At 58.0% G+C, this 21,848-nt stretch overlaps 1 protein-coding gene across 2 annotated transcripts in view; it reads left to right on the forward strand.

The window, feature by feature from the left end:
* The window catches only part of CORO2B (coronin 2B), a 125,183-nt gene that overhangs the window by 45,581 nt on the left and 57,754 nt on the right, over nt 1-21,848 (forward strand). For both annotated transcript variants that reach the window (XM_051841569.3, XM_089310625.1), the window contains exon 2: nt 7,040-7,240. In XM_051841569.3, the coding sequence (XP_051697529.1) occupies nt 7,040-7,240 (201 nt within the window). The remainder of the gene's footprint in view (nt 1-7,039; nt 7,241-21,848) is intronic.

The following is a 21,848-nucleotide window of genomic DNA, read 5'->3' on the forward strand; positions in this document are numbered from 1 at the left end:
GTCCACAGATTTCCGGCCCCCTAACTCTCTCCTTGGATGGCCTGATGCCTGGGAAGCCTGGGCCAGAGCTCTGGGAGACTCCACCCAGAGCGAAACTCCAAACCCGCTCATCCTGCAGCTCCATCGTCTGTCATTTCATTTCTGTGGCTGTTTAACGCTGCCCCAACGAGACACTCGGCTGTGTCACATTGGCAGCCTGGAAACTGGCCATGGTGGCAACATTTACACCATGGACATTGGCAAATAGTGCATTCCTCCTGCCTTCCAGAGAGCCGGTTGTTAAACACGTCCCAGCACAGCACCGCTGCGGGCACATCCTTTGAGTGCTCACCACTGGTGAGCCTGCTGGTGTTTGCGGCACTGTGGAAAGAGCAGTGGACGAAAGAGACAGAAATCCTTACCCTGCCGGAGCTGAACCCACCCCGGCCCTGCACGCCTGCTGAAGGATGCAGAGAATTACAAGGTGGACCCTGAGGGCCCCCCCGGGGTCCCCAAAGCCCAGTGCCAGTGGATTCAGAGATCTCAGTGCATGTAAGGTAGAAAATGTGTGGCCCAGCGTCCCAGGGCTGGGAATTTCTTGAGATGTAACAGCATCTCCTGGGAGCCAACGAGACCCTGGCATCCTGGGCTAGCCCACAACAGGGCAGAGCTGGGCCAGTGATACCCCAGCATCCTGGGCTAGCCCACGGCAGGGCAGAGCTGGGTGGTGGGTCATCCAGCCCAAACTCCTGTGGCGGGAGAAGCAAGGGGAGCCTGCGTGGGGGCTTTGGTGAGCCAGCAGCTGGGCCAGCAGCACCGGCTCCCTGCACTCCAGGGCCCTTACATCAGGCTGTGTGCAGCCCAGGACCCTGGCTCGCAGGTGTTTCCGGCTGCTTTCTTCATTGAAAGGAAATGGCTCTGGCTTTACCTGTTGTACAGGTACAGTTTGGAGTTCTAAGTAAAGTTTTCTTTTTTTTTTTTTAATTCACTTATTCATTCGAGAGGCAGAGCCACAGACAAAGAGGAGCAGAGGCAGAAAGAGGCCTTCCATCTGCTGGTTCATTCCCCAGATGGCTGCAATGGCTGGAGCTGGGTCAATCCAAAGGAGCCAGGAGCTTCTTCTGGGTCTCCCACATGGATGCAGGGGCCCAAGGACTTGGGGCACCTTCCACTGCTTTCCCAGGCCCTTAGCAGGGAGCTGGATCAGAAGTGGAGCAGCCAGGACTCAAACCAGCACCCATATGGGATGCTGGTGCCACAAGCAGGGGCTTAGCCTACTATGCTACAGCACCAGCCCCTGAGTGCAATTTTCTTTAGAGTTCTCCTGCTCATGGAATGTGCTCACACCCCTGCATTTTGCAAGGAAAAAACTGAAGCTTTGCATCCACCGGAGACGCTACCCCACCTGGTGCACAGCTCGGGCTCTCGGCTCTCGGCTGCTCCCCTCCTGTGTGTCTGGCTTCCCTGGGCCAGGGCAGGTGGAGCTGGCTGAGGCAGACCCGCTACTGCTCACAGACCCAGCACTCTGCGAGGGCATGGGACCGGGTACTGGTGACAGTGTCTTCCTCTCACCATGGTGTCGCTCATGCTCCATCCTCAGATCCCACGACAGAGGTGTGGTTGACTCCCAGAGCCTGGCGGAGGAAGGAGGCCACGCAGCAGAAAAATGTAGTCTTTCCCCCGTGGCACATGGACAGGGCGTGGCTGCTCCATGCATCCCGTTGGGCTGTCCGCTGGGCATGCAGCCCCCAAGGCACCTGCTCCCCAGCCTCTTGATGTGCCTGTGGCCAGAAGCTCCTGTCCCTGCACGAGCAGAGGCAGGAAAGACAAACTCTTTCTTGCCCCCTGGAGCGTGGTTTTTATCATCATCCTCATGATGACAGAGTGGCTGCTGGCCATGGGCCATCAATTATCACATCTAAGGACAGGGGGCGCTTTGCTGCCCTGCTGAGCAAACCCAGTGATGATCTCCCGGGAGAAGTAAAGCCAGCCTCTCGGCCTCCACCTCTTGAGAGGTGCCAGGGGCAAAGTGACAGCGCCTTGCTTCTGGCTGTCCCCTCTCAGAGGGAGACCAGGGCGGCCCGAGCCCCGGGAGGGGCTGCCAGTGAGCAGCCGAGCAGCCGACTGTTGGTTTTTGTAATCTCGTGGAGTGCTGTGTGTTACTGGAACAAGCAGGCAGAGGTGAGCGTTTGGGTGCAGAGGCTGAGAGAGGACAAGATTCACTGTACGCTCTGGAAAGACCAGGAGGTGAAGTCACAAGTTCTTGGCCAAAATCCGGCCCCCACCCCTTGCACGCCTCTGAGCCCGTATCTCGGAAGTGGGGTTGCAGTATCGGCCCGGCGCTGCCAGCTGGACAGCTGCATGGCTGACTGAGGGGGCGGGGAGGCTGCAGGGGTTGTGGCTGTGGGTGGGCGCCGCCGGGATTCCCCCCGCTGGCCCTGGAGAAGACTGGACCAAGAGACACACGACGACTGGGACACCTTGGAGCTCCTTACAAAGCAGAACTGTCTGTTTTTGAAGTTAATTCATTTATTCTTATGGATTCATTTATTCTTATGGAAAGAGAGTCTTCCATGCAGTACCTGAGCCATCACCTGCTGCCTCCCAGAATGCATTAGTAGGAAGCTGGACCGGAAGCAGAGGCAGGATTTGAACCCAGGCACTCTGACATGGGATGTGGGTGTTCCAAGCGGCGGCTTAAGCCACTGCTCCACAGCACCCACCCCGGACAGCGCTGCCTTTTACTGGTGAGGGATGGCCGAGGCGGAAAAGAAGGCTGCCTTGATAGGTCGTGAGCTTCTCGTCCCTGCAGGGGGTTCAAGGATGAGGCGGGCGACCTCTGGCCCAGGGCGACGTGGAACAATGGATGGACGCAGATGGCCACCCTGTCCCAGGAGAATTGAGTTCCTCCACACCACTGAAGGCACAGAGGCCCTCTGGGCCCGGTCCTGCCACCCTGGCTGGGGACCCTCGTCCCCTCCGAGTCCCCCTCCTAACAGGACTGCTGTGACAGGGCAAAGGGCAAAAGGTCAGACTCGCAGGTCACCTCTTGCCCCCCCCAACACACACACTGGTTTCTCTTTAATGTCCTGAGTGACTTCTCCACACGCAGCCAGCAGCCTGGGGAGAAGGAGACTTCTGTTCCCTGCCTGCCCCAGCTGCACGGGACCTCAGGATGGCGTCCCCCCCTTTAGTGGTGCAGGGTGGGAAGGTCAGAGCCCCGTGGCCTGTAGTGTGCGTGGGGGGGGGGGCATCTGCTCTGGCCTCTCAGACCCTCCAGCCTCCTGCCCCCACCCAGATCCCACCCAGAACAGAGCCTTGGCCACCTGGCCTGTCGCCGCCACCAGCCAGCCCAGGTGCCTGCTCACGTGTTCCCTCTGCCCTCCCCTCTCCTTCCCACCCCTCACCCCCCACCAGACCAAGAGACTGCGGGAGGAGGCATTTCAGCTTGAATTCAATCAGGGCTAAAGACCTAAAGCCCATGTTTCCAGGGCACACAGGAATGACTGAGGATGCCACGAGCCGACAGCAGACAGGATGCCGGGCCGTGCTGCGTGTTGCAGGCGCAGGGATGCGAGAGCGAGGTCACAGCCGCACGCAGTGTGTGGACCTTTCGTTGAAAACGTAGAGTGGGTGTGAAAGACACTTTGGGGGAACGTGCATGCGGGCTGGATATCCGGGGGCCGTGAGGAGCTGCTGTCCGTGTTCCTGGCCGTGGCGATGGCAAAGTGCTGGGGCAGGAGGCGCTGGCTGGCTGGGAAACGCGTGCTGAAGGAACCAGGAGGCAGAAGTCACGAGTTTTGCAAGGTTGTCCCCAGTAATGCTGCCGAAGAAGAAAGAGAGAGAGGGAGAAGAATGGCTGAGAAGGAGAGGGGGGGACAGGAGGGCCCTGGGCCACCGAGGGAGGTGACGGGCCCGTCCCAGGCTTGGGGAGCAGAGCCCAGGACCGCAGGCTCCCCGTATTGCGGCCAGGCCATGAACGCTCGCTGTGGGCCCGTGTGCAGACCCCACAATGTGACCCACTCATAAGCAAGGACCTCCGGCCTCCCTCCCTTGCACTTCCAAAGGCCCAGCAGAGAGAATCTCCCTCGAGACCCAGGCCAGGCCTGCAGCCAGCCAGCCCTGTGCAGAACGTGCTCCAGTGTCCCCAGGAAACAGATCTGTCCCAGCCCATCCCCGCGGCGGGGGGGTTGACACGTCACCCAGAGAGCTGTGGGCTCCCAGCAGTGCCAGCTGGGCTGGGGTGGGGGTTGATGGCAGAAGCATCCGGGGAGGCAGTGGTGCTCACACGGAGCCTGCACCACAAATGCCCAGTGCACGCTCTGTAGACCGGGTGGGGGGCAGACAGGAAAGAGTGGGGCAGGAGAGGCAGGGGAGGGTAGAAGAGGAGGGGTGACATCAGTGGGAGACAGGCAGGGACTGGGGTACCTGGGGTGAATGTGGCGGGTGTGCAGAAGGCTCGGTCAGGTCGGCTTGCCCTGGGCAGCTTAGCATTCATTCCCCCAAGTCCTGGGGTGGGGGCAGGGTTGTTATTAACTCTTTTGTCTAGGTGCGGTGCAGGTGGCACAGAGAGGTGGTGAGGCTTGCCCAAGTCACACAGCTCATTGGCAGCAGAGGTGGGACTTGGATGTAGGTCTATGAGGCGCCCAGTCCAATGCTTGTGACCCTCCCCTCACAGTCCCCAGGAGACCCTGCAGGGCCATCTGCCCTGGGAGACTCAGGCCCTAAGTGCCAGGCCACTCGCTCTATACCCAGGCTCATGCTGGCATCCCCGGGCCCCAGCCCCTGGCTGTGCTCATGCCGGAGACAGAACACGCGGCCCCTGTTCAGCAGCCTTGGCCTGTGTCTATTCTGGGGGGACAGAACTGTCCCTGTCCATCTTCTGTGGGAACCGCGGAATCTGGAATGTTCTACCTGGAAGGGGCACATCCTTCCCAGCTCAGACAGAATTCTAGAATTCTACCAGGTCCTCAAACCACCCACACTGTGGGTTTTTTTGTTTGTTTTTTTGTTTTTGTTTTTTTGTTTGTTTGTTTTGACAGGCAGAGTGGACAGTGAGAGAGAGAGACTGAGAGAAAGGTCTTCCTTTGCCGTTGGTTCACCCTCCAATGGCCGCTGATCCGATGGCAGGAGCCAGGTGCTTCTCCTGGTCTCCCATGGGGTGCAGGGCCCAAGCACTTGGGCCATCCTCCACTGCACTCCCTGGCCACAGCAGAGGGCTGGCCTGGAAGAGGGGCAACCGGGACAGAATCCGGCGCCCCGACCGGGACTAGAACCCGGAGTGCCGGCGCCGCAAGGCAGAGGATTAGCCTAGTGAGCCGCGGCACCATCTTGCTGTGGTTTTAATACTGTGTTCTTCCCACTGCTTTGTTCCCCTTTCTCCTAGCAATGGTGCCTGTGAAGTTCTCCACCTCATGTGCAAGGTGCATTTTTTTCAAACCCAAATTAAAATAAACATGCGACGACTTGAATTAAAAGTTGTCACCTCTATATCCAGTGAAGGGATCTCGAGTGACCACCTGGGCTCCGCTTGGGGGAGTCCACAGTGACCCGCCAGGCTCCCATCGGTGCTCTTGCCTGTCCTGCGGGACTTTGTCCGGAAGGCCTTGGGCAGGGCTCAGCAGAGAAGGCAAGCGGCAGAGAGATACGGTGTGGGTAGAGGCGGGGAGGTGGGGAGATGGCTCTGCTGGGGTGAGGGTGACCTTGGGGTGGAGGAGGGCCGTGGAGCTGGGGGAACAGCATCTGCGGCTTCTCCGTGTCAGATACCGAGCCTCTTCCTTCGATAAGGAGGTCTTTGGTGGCTTAGCTCCTGGCTTCACTTAAATCAGTTGCAGTTTTGTTTTCATTGAAATTTCCCAGAGTCGGTTTCCTGAGTGAGTGGCAGCGTTCGCTTCTGATTGCGCTTCCCCCGGGGAAAGTTCAGGGAGGAAGCTAGCTTGCCCCATGCTGTCCCGGGATGGGGTGGGGCTCAGGCACACCTGGAGATAGGCCAGGGCAACATCTGTGGGGCCGGAAGCACTATCATTTCAATCATTTCGGGAAGCGCGGATGCGCCCTGCCAGGTGCCAGGCCTGGGGCCGTGTGCTGTGCGTCTGCCAGGGCGACCCAGCTCAGGACTTCCCTGCAGGAGGCGCCATCCTGGGCGGAGCGGGACTCCACGGAGCACTGCCCGTCCCGTGTCTACCCACCCAACGCCTGCACATCTGTGCACCGCTGTGCCCAGCCTGGACAGGTGCCAGAGGAGGCAGTGAAAGGGCTCAGTTGGGCGGCTGGAGCCTGTGTTGTCCTTGGTGGGCAGAGAGGGCCGGGGGAGGGGTCCTGCCCAGTTCTCTAGAACAGGCGTCTTCCGATTTTAATGTGGTTCCAACCGAGCCAGGAGGTGGGCAGGGCCCCTGGCTAAAATTGCCGATGTAACTGGAGGTCCCGTCTCCCGAGGTCTGAACGGGGACCCAGGACTTAGTGCTTCTGAACAATGCCACCGGGGGGCCGGGTGATGCATGGGTAGGGCACCTGGCATGGGTTGGAGCCTCAGATCTTCACTTAGGAGACCTGTCTGTCTTCATAGCCCTACCCTGCTGTGTGGCCTTGGACAAGTCACTTGACTTCTCTGTGCATAATGGTGATGACCTACAGGACTCCTGGGGATGGCCTTGTGGATGGGAAACTCCAGAGAGTACCTGAGGAGGGGCTGATGAGGAATGGGCCGTGGCTTGTCCCCTTGTGCATAGAGGGCCACCCTCACCCTTCCAAGCCCCGCCATCGGCACCACCCCAATCTTCGTGAACGTGGGATTCAGCAGCGTGTCGGACCACAGGAGGCAGTGTCGCGCAGTGCTGCTTTGCTCTGTCCTTTCTGGAAGGATGTGGACCAAAAGCAGGGAGTGGCGGAAGGCCTTGGCCCTCGTGGGAGCTCACCCAAAGAGGGAGGGGATCCTGCAGCCTCCTGCCTGAGGCAGGCACTGGGGCTCAGCCACCTCCTGCACCCCTGCCGCCTGTGCCCAGCTCAGGGCCCCTCACAAGCCGGTGGCCAGGCTGACCCAGGCTCTCTGGCCCCTCAACAGATGTCCTGGCGTCCGCAGTACCGCAGCTCCAAGTTCCGGAACGTCTACGGGAAGGTGGCCAACCGCGAGCACTGCTTCGACGGCATCCCCATCACCAAGAACGTGCACGATAACCACTTCTGCGCCGTCAACGCCCGCTTCCTGGCCATCGTCACCGAGAGCGCGGGCGGCGGCTCCTTCCTCGTCATCCCCCTGGAGCAGGTAAGTGGCTCTGGGGTCTGCCCGAGGCGTGACCCAGGGGACCCGGGCGACCTGAGCCCTCTTGCCAGAGCTTGGGCACGCCCCCTGCAGCAGTGTCCCAGGCCGCGAGGGATTGGCACGCGCTGTGGTTCTGCGTCCTGGGCGTCCTTTCCTATGAGGCTGGGAGAAGACCCAGCCTTGGGCTCGTTGGTTGGCTGCAGGAGTGGCTTGTTGGAAAAGGCACTGCTCTCGGGGAGAGCCTGCCCCCTCGCCCCCACCTCCTGTCTCAGGGTCTCCCCCCTCTACAGTTGCTTACGTGAACGGAGCAGATTAAATGTGCGAAGGCTGGATCATGAAATTTTTAAGCTGCAGCCGTTCAGGCAGAGTCCCTGGAGGCCCGTGGGAGGTCACGAGCCTCGGGGAAAGTGCTCGCTGTCAGTCCCACTTGTTTATGCCTGAGTTCCCCCTCCCCGCCCTGACTCATCCCCACTCCCACCCTGCGCCAGAGAGTGCAGGGGGAGGGGAGGTGTGCGTGGAAGGAAGCCTCTGTTCCCGACTCTGGCTGGCAGGTGGGGGCCGCAGGTTGGCACAAGGCTAGGGGGAGCCTCCCTTCCACCCTGGGGGGCAGCCGTCGTGACACTGAGGACAGAGAGAGGTCGGTGGATTCCATGGCAAGTGGTCTGGCTTCTGCCACTTGCCAGGATTGTTGACCTCCGGCGTGTCGCCTAACTCGTGTGGAAATGGGGACCATAAGTCCTTGTCTCCCTGCATCCCCCATGTTGACGTCAAGTGGGGTGGAGGGCACGGAGGTTCCCGGCAAACACTTTCACGCATTCCAGATGCCGTCTGCCGTGCCCAGCAGCCGGGCACAAGCCCAGGGCGGCTCCAGTGGATTCGGGATTCTGAAGCACAGCTCACCGCCCCTCCGGAGCCAGCTGGCCTCAGGGCTCTGTCTGCCTGGGGACTGGCCCAGCTCCGCGCATCCGCGCAGCCTGCAGTGCTGTGGGGACGAGTGGGCCGCTCCTCCCTGGGCTCCGGTCCGTTGCCGGCACTCTGCCATACCTCCGCTCCTGGCTTGCAAAGGTCAACTGTCAGTGCCTCACGCCATGATGAAATTGCTTCCAGATGGATTAATGATGAGCGCATGAAAGGGGAAAAATGAGCTGCAACGTATTAGAGGAGAGCGGAGAGCGCTTTAAAAGCCAGGCAGTGAGTGAGGCTTCGTAAGCAGGGTGAGAGTCCCCAAAACCATAAAGGCAAGGATTAATATTTTAAGAGAAGTATTTTTTTTCAAAGGTTTACTTATTTGATTTGAAAGGCAGAGCGACAGAGAGAGGGAAAAGACAGAGAGAATCTTTCATCTGCTGATTCACTTCCCAAGTGGCTGGAACAGCCAAGGACTGAGCCAGGCTGAAGCCAGGATCCAGGGATCCAAGCACTTGGGCCATCTTCCACTGCTTTCCCAGCCACATTAGCAGGAAGCTGGATTGGAAGTGGAGCAACCGGGATTTGAACTGGCTCTCTGACCCACCAGTATAAGCAGTGACCCAACCTGCTGTGCCACAACACCAGTCCCTAGAATAAGAACATAAAGGGACTGTGCTATCATGAGACAAAATTTAAAAACAAACCACATACTTGAGTACAATATTTGCAGTATATAATAAAGATTTGTATCCAGAATATATATAAAGATTCCTAGAAAAATCAGTAAGAAAAATAACCCAAAAGAAAAATGAGCGAAAGGTATGAATCAGCAACTCACAGAAGATGAAATATCCCTTAACCTACTAACTGGAAAAGACTTAAAAGCATGGTAATCTTCAGTATGGCCAAAGGTGGGCGGCAGCGGGCGCTCAGGGGCACGTGAAGCCATTCGGTCGCATTTGTTCACATTCAGAGATGCAGTTCAGCTTCAGGAGCCTGTCCTGCAGAGATGGTCACACGTGTGTGACACAGGCACTTGATCGTTTTTACAAACTCAGTCTTTTCTTTGAAATAGGCAGAGAGAAACAGAGACGAAAAGAAATCTTCCATTTGCTGGGTCACTCCCCAAATGCCCCCAAGAGCTGCTGCTTGGCCAGGCTGGAACCAGAAGCCTGGATCTCAATTCAGGTCTCCCACGGGGTGGGCATTAGCAGGAAACTGAATCAGGAGCACATGTTATAGGATGTGGGTGTCCCATGTGGCATCCTAACCACTGTGCTGGCTTCCATTATATTTTTGGAAGTCTCAAATTGATTAAAAGTTCCTAATTTCATCCTCTTTGGTAGCAAAGAGGTTTTTTTAAAAAAGATTTATTTTATTTATTTGAAAGACAGAGTTACAGAGAGAAGGGGAGAGAGAGAGAGAGAGAGAGAGAGAGAGGTGTCTTCCATTTGCTGGTTCACCCTCCAGATGGCCGCAATGGCTGGAGCTGTGCTGATCCGAAGCCAGGAGCCAGGAGCTTCCTCCAGGTCTCCCACATGGCTTCAGGGGCCCAAGGACTTGGTTCACCTTCTACTGCTTTCCCAGGCCATAGCAGAGAGCTGGATTGGAAGAGGAGCAGCCAGGACTTGAACTGGCACCCATATGGAATGCCGGTGCTTCAGGCCAAGGCGTTAACCTGCTAGATCACAGAGCTGGCCCCGCAAAGAGGTTTTTTTTTTTTTCTTTTTAAGATTTATTTATTTATTTGAAAGGCAGAGTTATAGAGATAGAAGGTGGAGAGAGAGGTCATCCATCCATTGGCTCACTCCTCAAATGGCCGCAACAGCCAGGACTGGCCCAAGCCAAGGTCAGGAGCCAGGAGCTTCATCCGGGTCTCCCATGTGAGTGCAGGAGCCCAAGCAAGCACTTGAGCCATCCTCCGCTCTTTCCCAGGTGCATTAGCAGGGAGCTGGATCAGAAGTGGAGCAGCTGGGACTTGAAAAAGCACTTATATGAGATGCCAGCATTGCCACGACTTTACCCACTACACCACAGCACCAGCCCCAAAAAGAAGTACTTTTATTTATTTACTTGAAAGAGTTACAGAGAGAGAGAGGAGAGGCAGAGAGAGGGGTCTTCCATCTGATGGTTCACTCCCCAATTGGCTGCAACGGCCAGAGCTGCGCCGATCCGAAGCCAGGAGCCAGGAGCTTCTTCTGGGTCTCCCACACGGGTGCAGGGACCCAAGGACTTGGGCCATCTTCCACTGCTTTCCCAGGCTATAATAGAGGGCTGGATTGGAAGAGGAGCAGCCAGGTCTCGAACTGGCACCCATATGGGATGCTGGCACTTCAGGTCAGGGTGTTAACCTGCTGCGCCAAGAAGTACTTGTAACAGAGCGTAAATTGCTTTCTATACAAGAGGCCTTGAAGAAGTTTGTGAAAGGGTGTACTAGGAAAGATCCAAGAGTGGATTTCAAAATTGTTTGCACCAGAGTAAACATATTTAATGCTATTGTTGCAACGCTTCCTGCAATCTCCTCTTTAAAATATGTGACATGCATGTACGCATATACATGTATATTTGATATCTATGTATTTTCAGCTTGGTTCACACTCTGATACAGTTTGTGTAACTTGATGACTGTGATAGTAATGGCTTCTGCTCCCAGCTGCTTGCCTTTTTTTTTTTTTTTTTTTTTTTTTAGGATTTATTTATTCGCTTGACAGAGTTACAGAGAGGCAGAGGCAGAGAGAGAGAGAGAAAGAGAGAGAGAGAGGTCTTCCATCTGCTGGTTCACTCCCCAGCTGGCCACAACAGCCAGAGCTGTGCCAATCCGAAGCTAGGAGCCAGGGGCTTCCTCTGGGTCTCCCACACAGGTGCAGGGGCCCAAGGACTTGGGCCATCTTCTACTGCTTTCCCAGGCCACAGCAGAGAGCTGGATGGGAAGTGGAGCAGCCGGGACTCAAACCAGCGCCCGTACGGGATGCCAGCACTGCAGGCAGCGGCTTTACCCAGCATGCCACAGCTGCTTTCTCTTGTTTTTCTCACTTTCTGTTTCACTTCAAGAGCCTCGGGTGATCACTGACGTCATTCATCAAAGTGTTAATTGTTAACAACAGGAGTCACTGGGCACTAATTCCTATGCAGGACCTCTGTCCTCAATGAGTTGTATTACGAGAATTAGCTGTAAAACTCGTTCTCAAAACAGTTTTGTGTGTGTGTGTGTGTGTGTGTGCAAATTGTTGAAGTCTTTACTTAGTATAGAGTTGGTGTTCTGTGTATGAAGTTTATTGTAAATGAATCTTAATGGAGAATAGGACTGGGAATGGGAGAGGGAGAAGGAGGAGGAGTGGAAGTGGGGGTGGGAGGGCGGGTATGTTGGGAAGAATCGCTATATTGCTAAAGTTGCACTTATGACCTCTTCACTCCTTAAGTAAAAGGTTTCTTTGGGGGAAAAAAGTTTTCACTTCCCAAAAATACTCAGTGACTTGTCTAGGATTGTGGAGAATGGGGGCCGCCTTCAGGTCTCTGAGTAAGGAGATGGGAACGGGCTGGGGACAGCCACACAAAGGAACGCAGGGCGGTCACCAAAACAGGATGCTGGCGTGCGCGGCCTCCCGGTGGTCTCCCGATCACTTTGCACTTTTTAAAAAAAGATGTATTTCTGTGTGTACTTGACAAGCAGAGCATCCGACAGAGAGCGGGAGAGAGAGAGAGGTATTTCCCCTATAATGGTTCACACACACACACCCCCCACCTGGCCGCAATAGCCAGGGCTGGGCCAGGCTGAAGCCAGTTTGAGCTGGGAGCTCCATTCTGGTCTCCTCCGTGGGCGGCAGGGGCCCAAGTACTTGCGCCATCATCTGCTGCCTTCCCGGGAGTGTCAGTGGGACGATGGGCTGGAAACAGAAAAACTGGGACATAAACTGGCACTCTGAATGGGACGTGGCCCTCCCCACGGCGCCACAAGGCCGGCCCCAGGTGGATCACTTCATCTGCCCCCCCGTATAGGCCGTGCACACAGGCACTCGGCACTGTTTGCAGCTTTTTCCCCAGTCTGTGCATGAGTCGCGGTATTCAAGCAGAGCTTGAAGCAGCTGTGGTGAGGGCTTGGTGGAGAAGTGGCCCCTGGCTGGCTGGCAGCGTGAGGCAGCTCCTTGATCCGAGAACTGCGTTTGGATTTGAGGCAGGACCCCTGGGACTGGGGTCCACACGCTCAAGGATCCTGCCCGGCAAAGGGGAGCTACTTAGGAATCGGGACAAAGTCTGGTCTTCCACAACTGGCAGTCTACTGCCCCCTGTGGTCGGGACTGAGCCTGCAGGCAAGGGACTTGGCGGGGCTGGTGCCGACGCCGGGAGAAGAGACGGAGCTATGGATCACAAAAAGGCCAAGTTCAGAGTCATTTGTCTGGCAGGGGCAGAGCTGAGCTGTTCCACGCAGGTCCGTTTTCTAGGAAGAAGTTTGTACTATTTTTAGCTCCAGTCCTCCCCCCAACACCGTTAACTTGATAGAAAGTCCCTTAAAAATAGTTTGGCGGTGTTCAACGCAAACAGAAAAGATTGCTGCCGTTGGTCCTTGTGCTCCTGGTGGGCCGGGGGCTCGTGGTGGGCACGCGCCGGGGCCACTCGGGTTGCTTTGCAGCCTCAGAAGCATGTCTGCTCTGCTTGCTCTCTTCTGCCTTTCCCCCCTCTGCTGTCTGGTGGCTTTTCCCGTTCCCTTCTCGCTTTCTGGGAGGCTCAGGACCCCCAGAAATCCCTGCCCCGAAGCCAAGCCGGAGCTGGAGGGAGGTTTGGGATCTTTGTGGGGAGCTTTTTTTTTTTTTTTCCTTTAGAAGAGCACTGCAAAAAGTTTGTTGGAGAACGAAATGGAAACCGTGGCTATTTGGGTACAAACAGCTTTGAAATCCAGGCATGGTTTCTTTTGTCATCGTATGCATGGCCCATGAACTTTTCAAAGTCCCTTTGATTGTCCTCCCAAAGCCAGCTGGCCTGAGAGTTCATTATTTGGGATTCAGTCTCCTCCAAGGTCAGAGAGAAGGTGTGTCCAGAACAACTACAAATGGCAACCATGGATCCTCCCAGCAGGTAGGGACAGCAGACCAAGGTACAGACCAGGCAGGAGCTGAACCTGAAGCCTGCTGCCTGGTCGGCGCAGAGGCCGGACCAAAGCCAGCCTGCTTAATTCTGCACCCGCAACTCGTGCCCGGCCGCATTGCTGGTAGACAGCTAGGTTCTTGAAGGGGCCGGTTTGTCTTCCTCGGGGCGGCCTGGTTTCCCCTGGTTAACATTCAGCCGCCAGCTCCCCCTCTCTGGACTGGAATGTTAAGCTACAGATGGGGGAGCAATCAGCTCTCTGATTGCCTGGCACAGCTGGAGAAGCCTTATGAATATTCCAGAGGACAGGCTCTGTGCCCAGCAGCCCGATCAACCCCTGGGGCCCACCCCGGCGCCCCGCCCCATCCCTGCTGCCTCCAGACCCAGGCCGGGGCTAGAAACACAGCTCCCCAGGCCTAAGCTTTCGCCAGCTACCTGGTACCCAAGCTGGCACCAGCACAAAGAGGAGGGAAGGCTGGCCTGGAATCAGGAGCCTGGGCTCTCCTGGTACCCAGTCTGGATCCTGGAACCACTTGGGGAGGTTCTTGAGGTTCGAACCGCCACGCTGAATCTCACCTCTAGTCTTTTTTTTTTTAAGATTTATTTATTTATTTGAAAGTCAGAATTACACAGAGAGAGGAGAGGCAGAGAGAGAGAGAGAGAGAGAGAGAGAGAGAGGTCTTGCATCCACTGGTATACTCCCCAGTTGGCCGCAATGGCTAGAGCTGTGCCGATCCAAAGCCAGGAGCCAGGAGCCTCCTCTGGGTCTCCCACACGGGTGCAGGAGCCCAAGGACTTGGGCTGTCTTCCACTGCTTTCCCAGGCCATAGCAGAGGATCAGAAGAGGAGCAGCCAGGACTCGAACCGGTGCCCATGTGGGATGCCGGCACCTCAGGTCGTGGCTTTACCCACTACATCACAGCGCCGGCCCCTCCCCTCTAGTCTTGGATGAAAGTGCGATTGTTCTCGCCGTCTTGCAGATGAAGAACCAGAGGCTCAGGGAAGTCAGGTGACTCCAGCAAAACTGCACAGTGCACAGAGGGCGCGGCCAGAATGGGAAGCCAGGCTCCCCCAGCGGCGTGCCTGTCCACTTTACAGAGTCCGGGAGGAGCCCTTCTGTACTGAGCTTCTCCGGCGTCCGTCTCTCCTGGAAGCCAGGAGAGCAGGTGGATCCTAAACCCCACACAAGATCTGCAGACTTTGGGGGAGGGTTCTCTGTGGAGGGAGGGAAGAAGGATTCCACGGCAGTGAAAGGCCGGGAAGGCGCCCTGGAGCAGGAGACCAGACAGGGTGGCCTCCACCCTTCAGGGACATCAGGGCTGCTGAGCGGCCTGCCACTGCTGGGTCTGGGAAACAGGCGTTCCCTGAGGGGGCCGAGGAGCCCACCTCACGCTGGGCGTGGGCAGCTCCCTAGCAGGTGCATTGCACGAGGACAGGAACGATGGGGCAGCAGCGCATTTTTCTGGCCTCAGAGGGATCGGAGACCTACCCAGGGCCGGGCAATCTCCTCACTTCTGCCCGGCCCCCAGCCCTGCAGGGGTGAGTGGTGCAGAGGAGCTGAAGCACACAGGGGAGCAAAAGTGCACGAGACATCCGAGGAGAGGAGCCGGAGAGCAGCGCAGGGCGTGACGGGGGCGGGGCCCCCAGAAGCAGAGAGACCTTGCTTGAATCTCCGCCTTGCCGTGTACTCCCCAGCCTCACTGGGTGCTGGGGGTGGGGGCACTGTGCAGAAACAGAATGGCCGCTTCTCCTCCCTCAAGGCCACCTCCAGTGCTGCCGGCCCTGGGGAAGGCGCTCCTGTCCCGGTACCATCTGGAGGGGTCTGTCTGTCGCTATTGGGATGCTGCCTACATCTGCCTTCTTTTGTTTTTAATTACAAAAAAAAATCTGCTTTCATTTTATTGGAAAGACAGGGAGAGAGACACAGAAAGACAGAGAGAGATCCTCCATCCACTGGGTCACCCCCTGAAAGCTTGCAGCAGCCAGCGTGGGGTGAAGCTGTAGCCAGGAGCCCAGGACTTTATCTGAGTGTGCCATGTGGGTGGCGGGGACCAGAGTACTTGCACCCGTTGCCACCCAAGGGTCGCAGTAGCAGGAAGCGAGGTTGGAAGCAGAGGAGACAGGACTCAGATGTGAGATGCAGGTGTCCTGAGCAGTGTCGGCCCTGCTGTGCCGAATGCCCACCCCCATCCTGGATGTTCTCTAAGGCGGTTGGTCCATCCATCCGTCCATCCATCTTGCAGGGCTAGGCTTCACTCACGGGTCTGGACCAGGGATGCAGCCAAGTCCTTGCCTGCATGGAGTTTGCAGTCCCGCTGGCTGCCTTCCCTGCACCGAGAGCCCTAGGAGTGAGGAGCCTGCAGAGGGTCTGGCCTCGCGTGGGTGCTCAGCAAGGGGACACTGGGCTGACCTGCGGGCCCGGTGTCGCGGGTGCTCAGTCTCCCCGTGGCTGGGGGTTTCCTTACTGATCCCGGCAGCGCCTCCCCTCCAGGCCCCAGGGCGGGTGTGGGGCTCCCTGCAGGGGTCAGTACTGCCCACGGGCCACCCCGGTCTTTCTCTGGAGTGGAGTCCAGGAGTGGATGGGCCGGTGGCTACTCCTGGGGAACACAGTGTGCCTGGGGCACGCTGTGAGAAGGGGAGAAGGTGAAATCCCATCACAGCCGAGGCTCCCGTCCCAGGCCCTGCAACCCCTGCCACCCTCCATGGTCAGCGCTGGGCCCCACAGGCCGGGGCTCCCCATAGAACATCCCCAGTCTTCCTCACTGCCCCCCAGCTCCCCTGTGGGGGTGGGTGGGGGGATTGGGAGAGCCTCTTCCAGCTCCATGTTTCAGATCTTTCCTCAATTGTCCTTTGTTCTTCAAGCTGCCTTCTGCCTGGTGCAATTTACATCTCAAAGCCGGTGACAGCCTGAACGTACAGTGAGTGACTTCCGGGGAGGGAGGGGTGGAGAGAAGTCCCGACTCCATTCCGTTTGATTGAGGCCCGAGATTGACAGCTTTGCTGTGTGCCTTTCCCTTTTTTGGAAGAACGGCTGCCTTTTTTAATTTTTTTTTATTTTTTTAAGAAAAGTGCAAGACAAGCCCCTTCCACAGAACTGGAAGTGTCGCTCCATCATTTGAATTCAAGGCTGTGGGATGGGGCCTTCTCTGGAGTGATCCAGGGATGGGGCCTGGTTGCTGGAAGTCATCGGAGGTCAAAGACGGCATCCCTCTGCCATGGGCCGGGGTGGCTTGGCTCCCTGGTTCTGCTTCCTTGCTGAGCAAGTGCGGCTGGAAGCGGTAGCGCCAGCTTCACTGGGGCTCTGCGAGCCGCGGCCAGGGGCTCGCCCCTGCCCAGGGTGGCTGTCCACGTGCTGTGCTCCCTAGCTACCTTCCTGGGCCTATGGGCATAGAGCCCCAACCCCAGCTGTGCAGCGCCAGGCCTGGACCACTGTGTGCCTCGCTCCTTGCTTGCACCTGACTGGCAGGTGCAGTGATGATAAAGACGGAGCTGGGAAAAGCCCTGAGCACGCAGCCTGCGCCCAGCGTGTGCTCACCATGCGGGCGCTGTGGTCATGCCGAGGACTTTGGCTCCCTCCCTCCCTCCCTTCCCCAACTCCACCAAGTCCCAGAGCTGGCACTGGGGCCTGCAGGCGGCAAGGGGGAGGCTTGTCTTTGGCCTTGGGGGGCGCCTTGGAGCAAGCCTCTGAACATCTACCTATAGAGGGAGCCCCCCCAAGCCCCGTCCTCTGTGCCCGCCATGGGGTGGGGCTGATGGTGCAGGGTCCCCGGGGTGTGCCTGCTTCTCTGGAGCTGGCTGTCACCAAGGTTCCAGGTGGTTCCAAGGCTCTGCCACAGCGGCGGGGAAGACAGCAGATGCCTAAGGGATCCATGGCTCCCATAGCTCCCAGCAGAGGAAGGCCTGGGTTGGCGGGAGGACAAGGGTGTAGGAACCAGGCCAGGTGCTGCCCGCAACCCAGCCAGCTCACCGAGAGGCACGGGAGTGTTGAATGGGCACAAGTTGGCGACTCCGGGCTCTGAGCCGGCCTGAAGCCACGCGGTCCTCCAGGTTACAGCCCTCGGGAGTCCTCCACACAGTCCTCCAGCCCCAGTGGACACCGACTGGCCTCCCCCAGTGGCCACATTCTCCCAGCACCTCCTTGTGCCCCGTCAAGTCCCAGCCCAGAAGGGAGGGTCTTACCTACGCCTGCCCCGCGTGCTGGGACCCGCCCCCACCAAGCCCCCTTTCCAGGCACCCTCACCCTCTGTCACTCATCAGAGCCCCCAGGGCTATCTACCCAGGTATGGGGGGTGACAGAGCCGCTCCTGGGCCAAGGACCTCGGTGTTTGGCCAGAAGGGGGTTCAAAGGGCTGCATTGCCAAGGGTGGAGTTTCAGTGTGCAGGGGGACTATCCACGCGGGACACATGGCCAAGGCCCTCGAGAGAGAGGCCAGGTAGGCACTGCCGCTTCCCCTGGGTCTGGGCCGCAGCTCCCGAGGCCCCCGCCCCTGTGCCTGAGATCCAGGGAGCCAGGGGTGCGGGCTGGGACGCCCCAAGCTTTTCTGGCAGCTTCCAGTACAAAGCCTGGCCTTGCTCCTGTCGCAGCCCCCACCCCATCCCAAAGGTCACCTTGATCTCGGGGAGCAAAGAGTTGGCCCCAGCACCCCAGCCTCTTCCACAGAGCCTCACTTCTCCCCGTTCTCCCCTGCCCCCTTTCCATTCCACTCAGCCTAGACCTTGATTGCGGTTGCTAAGCAACCTGTGCCTAGGTTTCCACGTGGGTTGTCAGGTGAACATGGAGGGGGGAGGTAGGGACCTGCAGCACTTAGAACTTGACATTTTGTGCGTGGAGGCCCAGAGAGGGCAAGAGACTTGTTCAAGGTTGCACAGTGGGTTAGTGCCCCTTGCGCCAGGTGATTGATCCAGGCAGCAACCCCCTCCCCTGGGGAAGCCCCCCCAGAGAAGCCCCCAGGCAGCCGCAGCCTCTGCAGGACTTGCTGTGAGAGGTGTCCGTCCCCCCTGACATAGAGACAGTGTGCCCAGCGATTGGGTGCCCAGGGTCTGGCATCGGTGGGCCTGGATTCAAATTCCTCCTCCACCGTTCACTACCGTAAGCTTTGGGCAAGTTATCCACCAGTCTCTGCCTCAGTGTCCGCTCCTGCAAATGGGAGGTGCAGTCTCAAGTGCAAGGCAGTCCTGAGGGGGGTGGCGAGCCTCTCCACGCACGCACGCACCCATGCGGTGCTGACCTGCTGGGCCCCGTGCCCCCTCCCCACCAGGGGCACCAGCCCCGCCCCAAGCTTTCTCCTTTCTCTCATAGCAATGCCGCCCTGATTTACAAAACAAAATAGATTTAAAAGAATTTTTTCACCAAAGCAAATATCACCTAATTCCATTTTTCCATAAACTTGTTGAGGTCCCCAGGTAGGGTCGAAAGCTGTAAATTTTAGTTTCTAATGCCAGAAACTATTGTTCAAATGAAACAGGTTTTTCACTTGGGGTGGGGGGAGAGGAGGCAGACTCTGGGGAGATCTTAAAACATTCCCTGGACGCTCGCGGAACACCTTTCTGAAGTAAAACAAAACGAACAGGGCTATGTATGCAACCCGCTCAGTTGAAATATACGGGTATCAAAACGTGGACCAGAATTGTGGCAAGGGGCACAGGGGCCTGGGGTGTACTAGCGCAGGGAGTCACACGGTCAAGTGCAAGGCCTGGCTGGGGTGGACATCAGCAGTACTTGCCCATGGGGTCCGTGATGAGGCCTCCTGGTCCCGCGAATCCTGCTGGGCTTCCCTGCCTGCGTCGACAGACGGAGGAAATGCGACGTTTCAGGCGGGGGCCACTGGACACACAGATGTCTGATTTGCTTTCCCCCAAGCTTGCAGATCTCTGAGGGAGTCTGTGGACGACTCAGAGGATAAGAGCCGGAAATAAAGTCAGAAGTGAACATTGGTGTAGGAATCAGGAGCAGGACAACTGCCGTGCCTGGAGCTCAGAGGTCCCTGGGCCCCTCTGTGCCTCAGTTTCCCTCTCTGTAGTGCAAGATGTTGCCCCCCCCCCCCCACGTTGTCCTCTGAGGTCTTGCCAGCTCCCACATTCTGGAAGTCTGTTTCCCTCCCCTGGAGACAAAGGCCCCAGAAATGCCTGGCCCAGCAGGAGCCCAGGCCCAGTGCGAGGGAACAGCTGGGGCCAGGCTGGCCGGCTCCCAATCCTTTCTGGGAGGAGGAGGCTGGCGAGATTCGGAGATGCGTGGCACTCTCCAAGCGACAGCTGGGTGAGCCTGGCTGGGGGCTCCTCCTCCTCGCCGGCCATCTGTGCCTCCTTCCTGCCTTCGGCCAGCAGGGGGGCCGGATGGGGCTGGGGCCAGACAGCCACCTGGGGAGGGGGGGAGGGGCTGACCGGAGAGAGCCTGGGGAGCCCCTGGCTGCTTACTCCTGGGTGCTTAACCCTTTCCTCTCTCCCCTCTGTCCCTGGAATTCTCTCTGGAGAGGGCAGGATACGTAGTGGCTTCGTGGGACCTGAGACAATTTTCTCAACCTCTCTGAACCTCTCTCCTCCTCAGTCCAATGGACGTCATTCCTAAGACCTACCCCTAGGGATGGGGGCAAGTGAGCAGGGGTGGATGAAATACCTGGGCCTCTGCAATGCCCCCTGCTAGTGAGAATGCTACTGCAAGGCCCAGTGAGCCCTGGGCCAGTGTGGATGAAGGGCTCCCAGGTCCCTGGGCACAGGGGACTTTGCCGCCCGGCGCGGCCCCGCGACCCTGTGCTACAGCTCCTCCTTCCGTCTGGAGCGCCCTCACTGACTATGCACGCGCACACTCCCACTTGGGGAGCTCGTCTGTTTATAAATGAATACTTGTTTTCAGATCGGCAAAGCCTTCACTCGTTTACACCCCAGAAGCAATCAAAGGACACACAGTGAAGAGTCAGCTTGTCTCACCTGCTCCCAGATACTCAGCTCCCCCACCCCGCCCTGCCCCGAGGCGACATCAGCATCTCTCCAGGAGCTGATTCCACAGCAGGGCGGGGCGGGGTGGGGGATGATCTCCCAGCTGATGGCTCACTTCCCTAATGGCTGCAGCAGCCAGGGCTGCCCAGGCCAAAGCCAGGAGTCTGGGTCTCCATCTGCATCTCCCCACATGGATGGCAGGGGCCCAAGGACTTGGGCCATCCTCCACTGCTTTCCCAGGCCACAGCAGAGAGCTGGATGGGAAGTGGAGCAGCCGGGACAAGAACTGGCGCCCGTATGGGATGCTGGAGCCGCAGGCAGAGGATTAACCTACTGCGCCGCAGCGCCAGCCTCCATATCGGGTCTTCGAAGTAACGTAGAGACAGGCCGGCGCCGCGGCTCACTAGGCTAATCCTCCGCCTAGCGGCGCCGGCACACCGGGTTCTAGTCCCGGTCGGGGCGCCGGATTCTGTCCCGGTTGCCCCTCTTCCAGGCCAGCCCTCTGCTGTGGCCAGGGAGTGCAGTGGAGGATGGCCCAGGTGCTTGGGCCCTGCACCCCATGGGAGACCAGGAAAAGCACCTGGCTCCTGGCTCCTGCCATCGGATCAGCGCGGTGCACCGGCCGCAGCGCGCCGGCCGCGGCGGCCATTGGAGGGTGAACCAACGGCAAAGGAAGACCTTTCTCTCTGTCTCTCTCTCTCACTGTCCACTCTGCCTGTCAAAAAAAAAAAAATAATAATAATAGAAGTAACGTAGAGACAGTTAAAGTGTCTGGGAGATGAGTACAGTCCCAGGAAAATACCGTGCCATTTTGCGCAGGGGACTTGAGCCTTTTGGGATTTGGGTTCGTGCGGGGGTCCTGGAACTGAGCCCCTTGGGGGATGGGCTGCGTCTGTGCTTGGTTTGTGCGGATGCTGCGTTAGTCAGCGTTTCATCCTGCGGTGAAGTGCAGAGCAGTGACTTTCTAGAGAGAAGAGGTTTGGGCTTGGGGCTCTGGGGGTGCAGGCTCTGGCGAGGCCCCTGCGCTGAATCGCTTCTGGCACGAGTGTGCCTGTCTCTCCCTCTCTCCCTCTCCCTCTCTCTCCCTCTCTCCATCTCTCTCCTCCTGACACCATCAGGATTCCATCACGGGGGCTCCACTAAGGACCTCATCTAATCACGGTCACTTCTCAGAGGCCCCCCCGAACACTGTAATTGGGGTGAGTCTCCACCGTCAGGGCGTGCCTTTGGGGGTTAAGCTTCTGCTCGCGTTCAGGCGCCCAATGACAGACGTAGCATACATCTCCATGTAGACAGATGCCCATAGTGCGTGTCCCTTTCTACACGGAACTCTCCCGCCGCCTACATCGCCTCTGCCTCTTGCTTTGCTCCGTGGACCTAAATATCTTGGAGGGCTCGCTTTGCCGCATACAGCCAGAGCCCCCCGGCGCGTTCAGCCACCCGGGGCCCCACAGGCCCGCCTGGACCATCCTCGGCAGGCTCCGCTTCCGCTATGAGGGGCGTCAGGATAGTTTCCCGAGTCTCCAATGGCGCTGCGGAGCGTCCCTGCAGGTGTATCCACGGAACAGCCCCAGATGTCGAATTGGTCACTGCAGAGGTATGTGCGTTCCTGCAGCAAACACACACACCACACACCACACACACACACACACCACACACACACACCACATACACACCACACACACACACC

The sequence above is a fragment of the Oryctolagus cuniculus genome, chromosome 12, assembly GCF_051225735.1.
Source record: "Oryctolagus cuniculus isolate XC-2025 breed Fujian yellow rabbit chromosome 12, ASM5122573v1, whole genome shotgun sequence".
NCBI classification, from domain to species: domain Eukaryota; kingdom Metazoa; phylum Chordata; class Mammalia; order Lagomorpha; family Leporidae; genus Oryctolagus; species Oryctolagus cuniculus.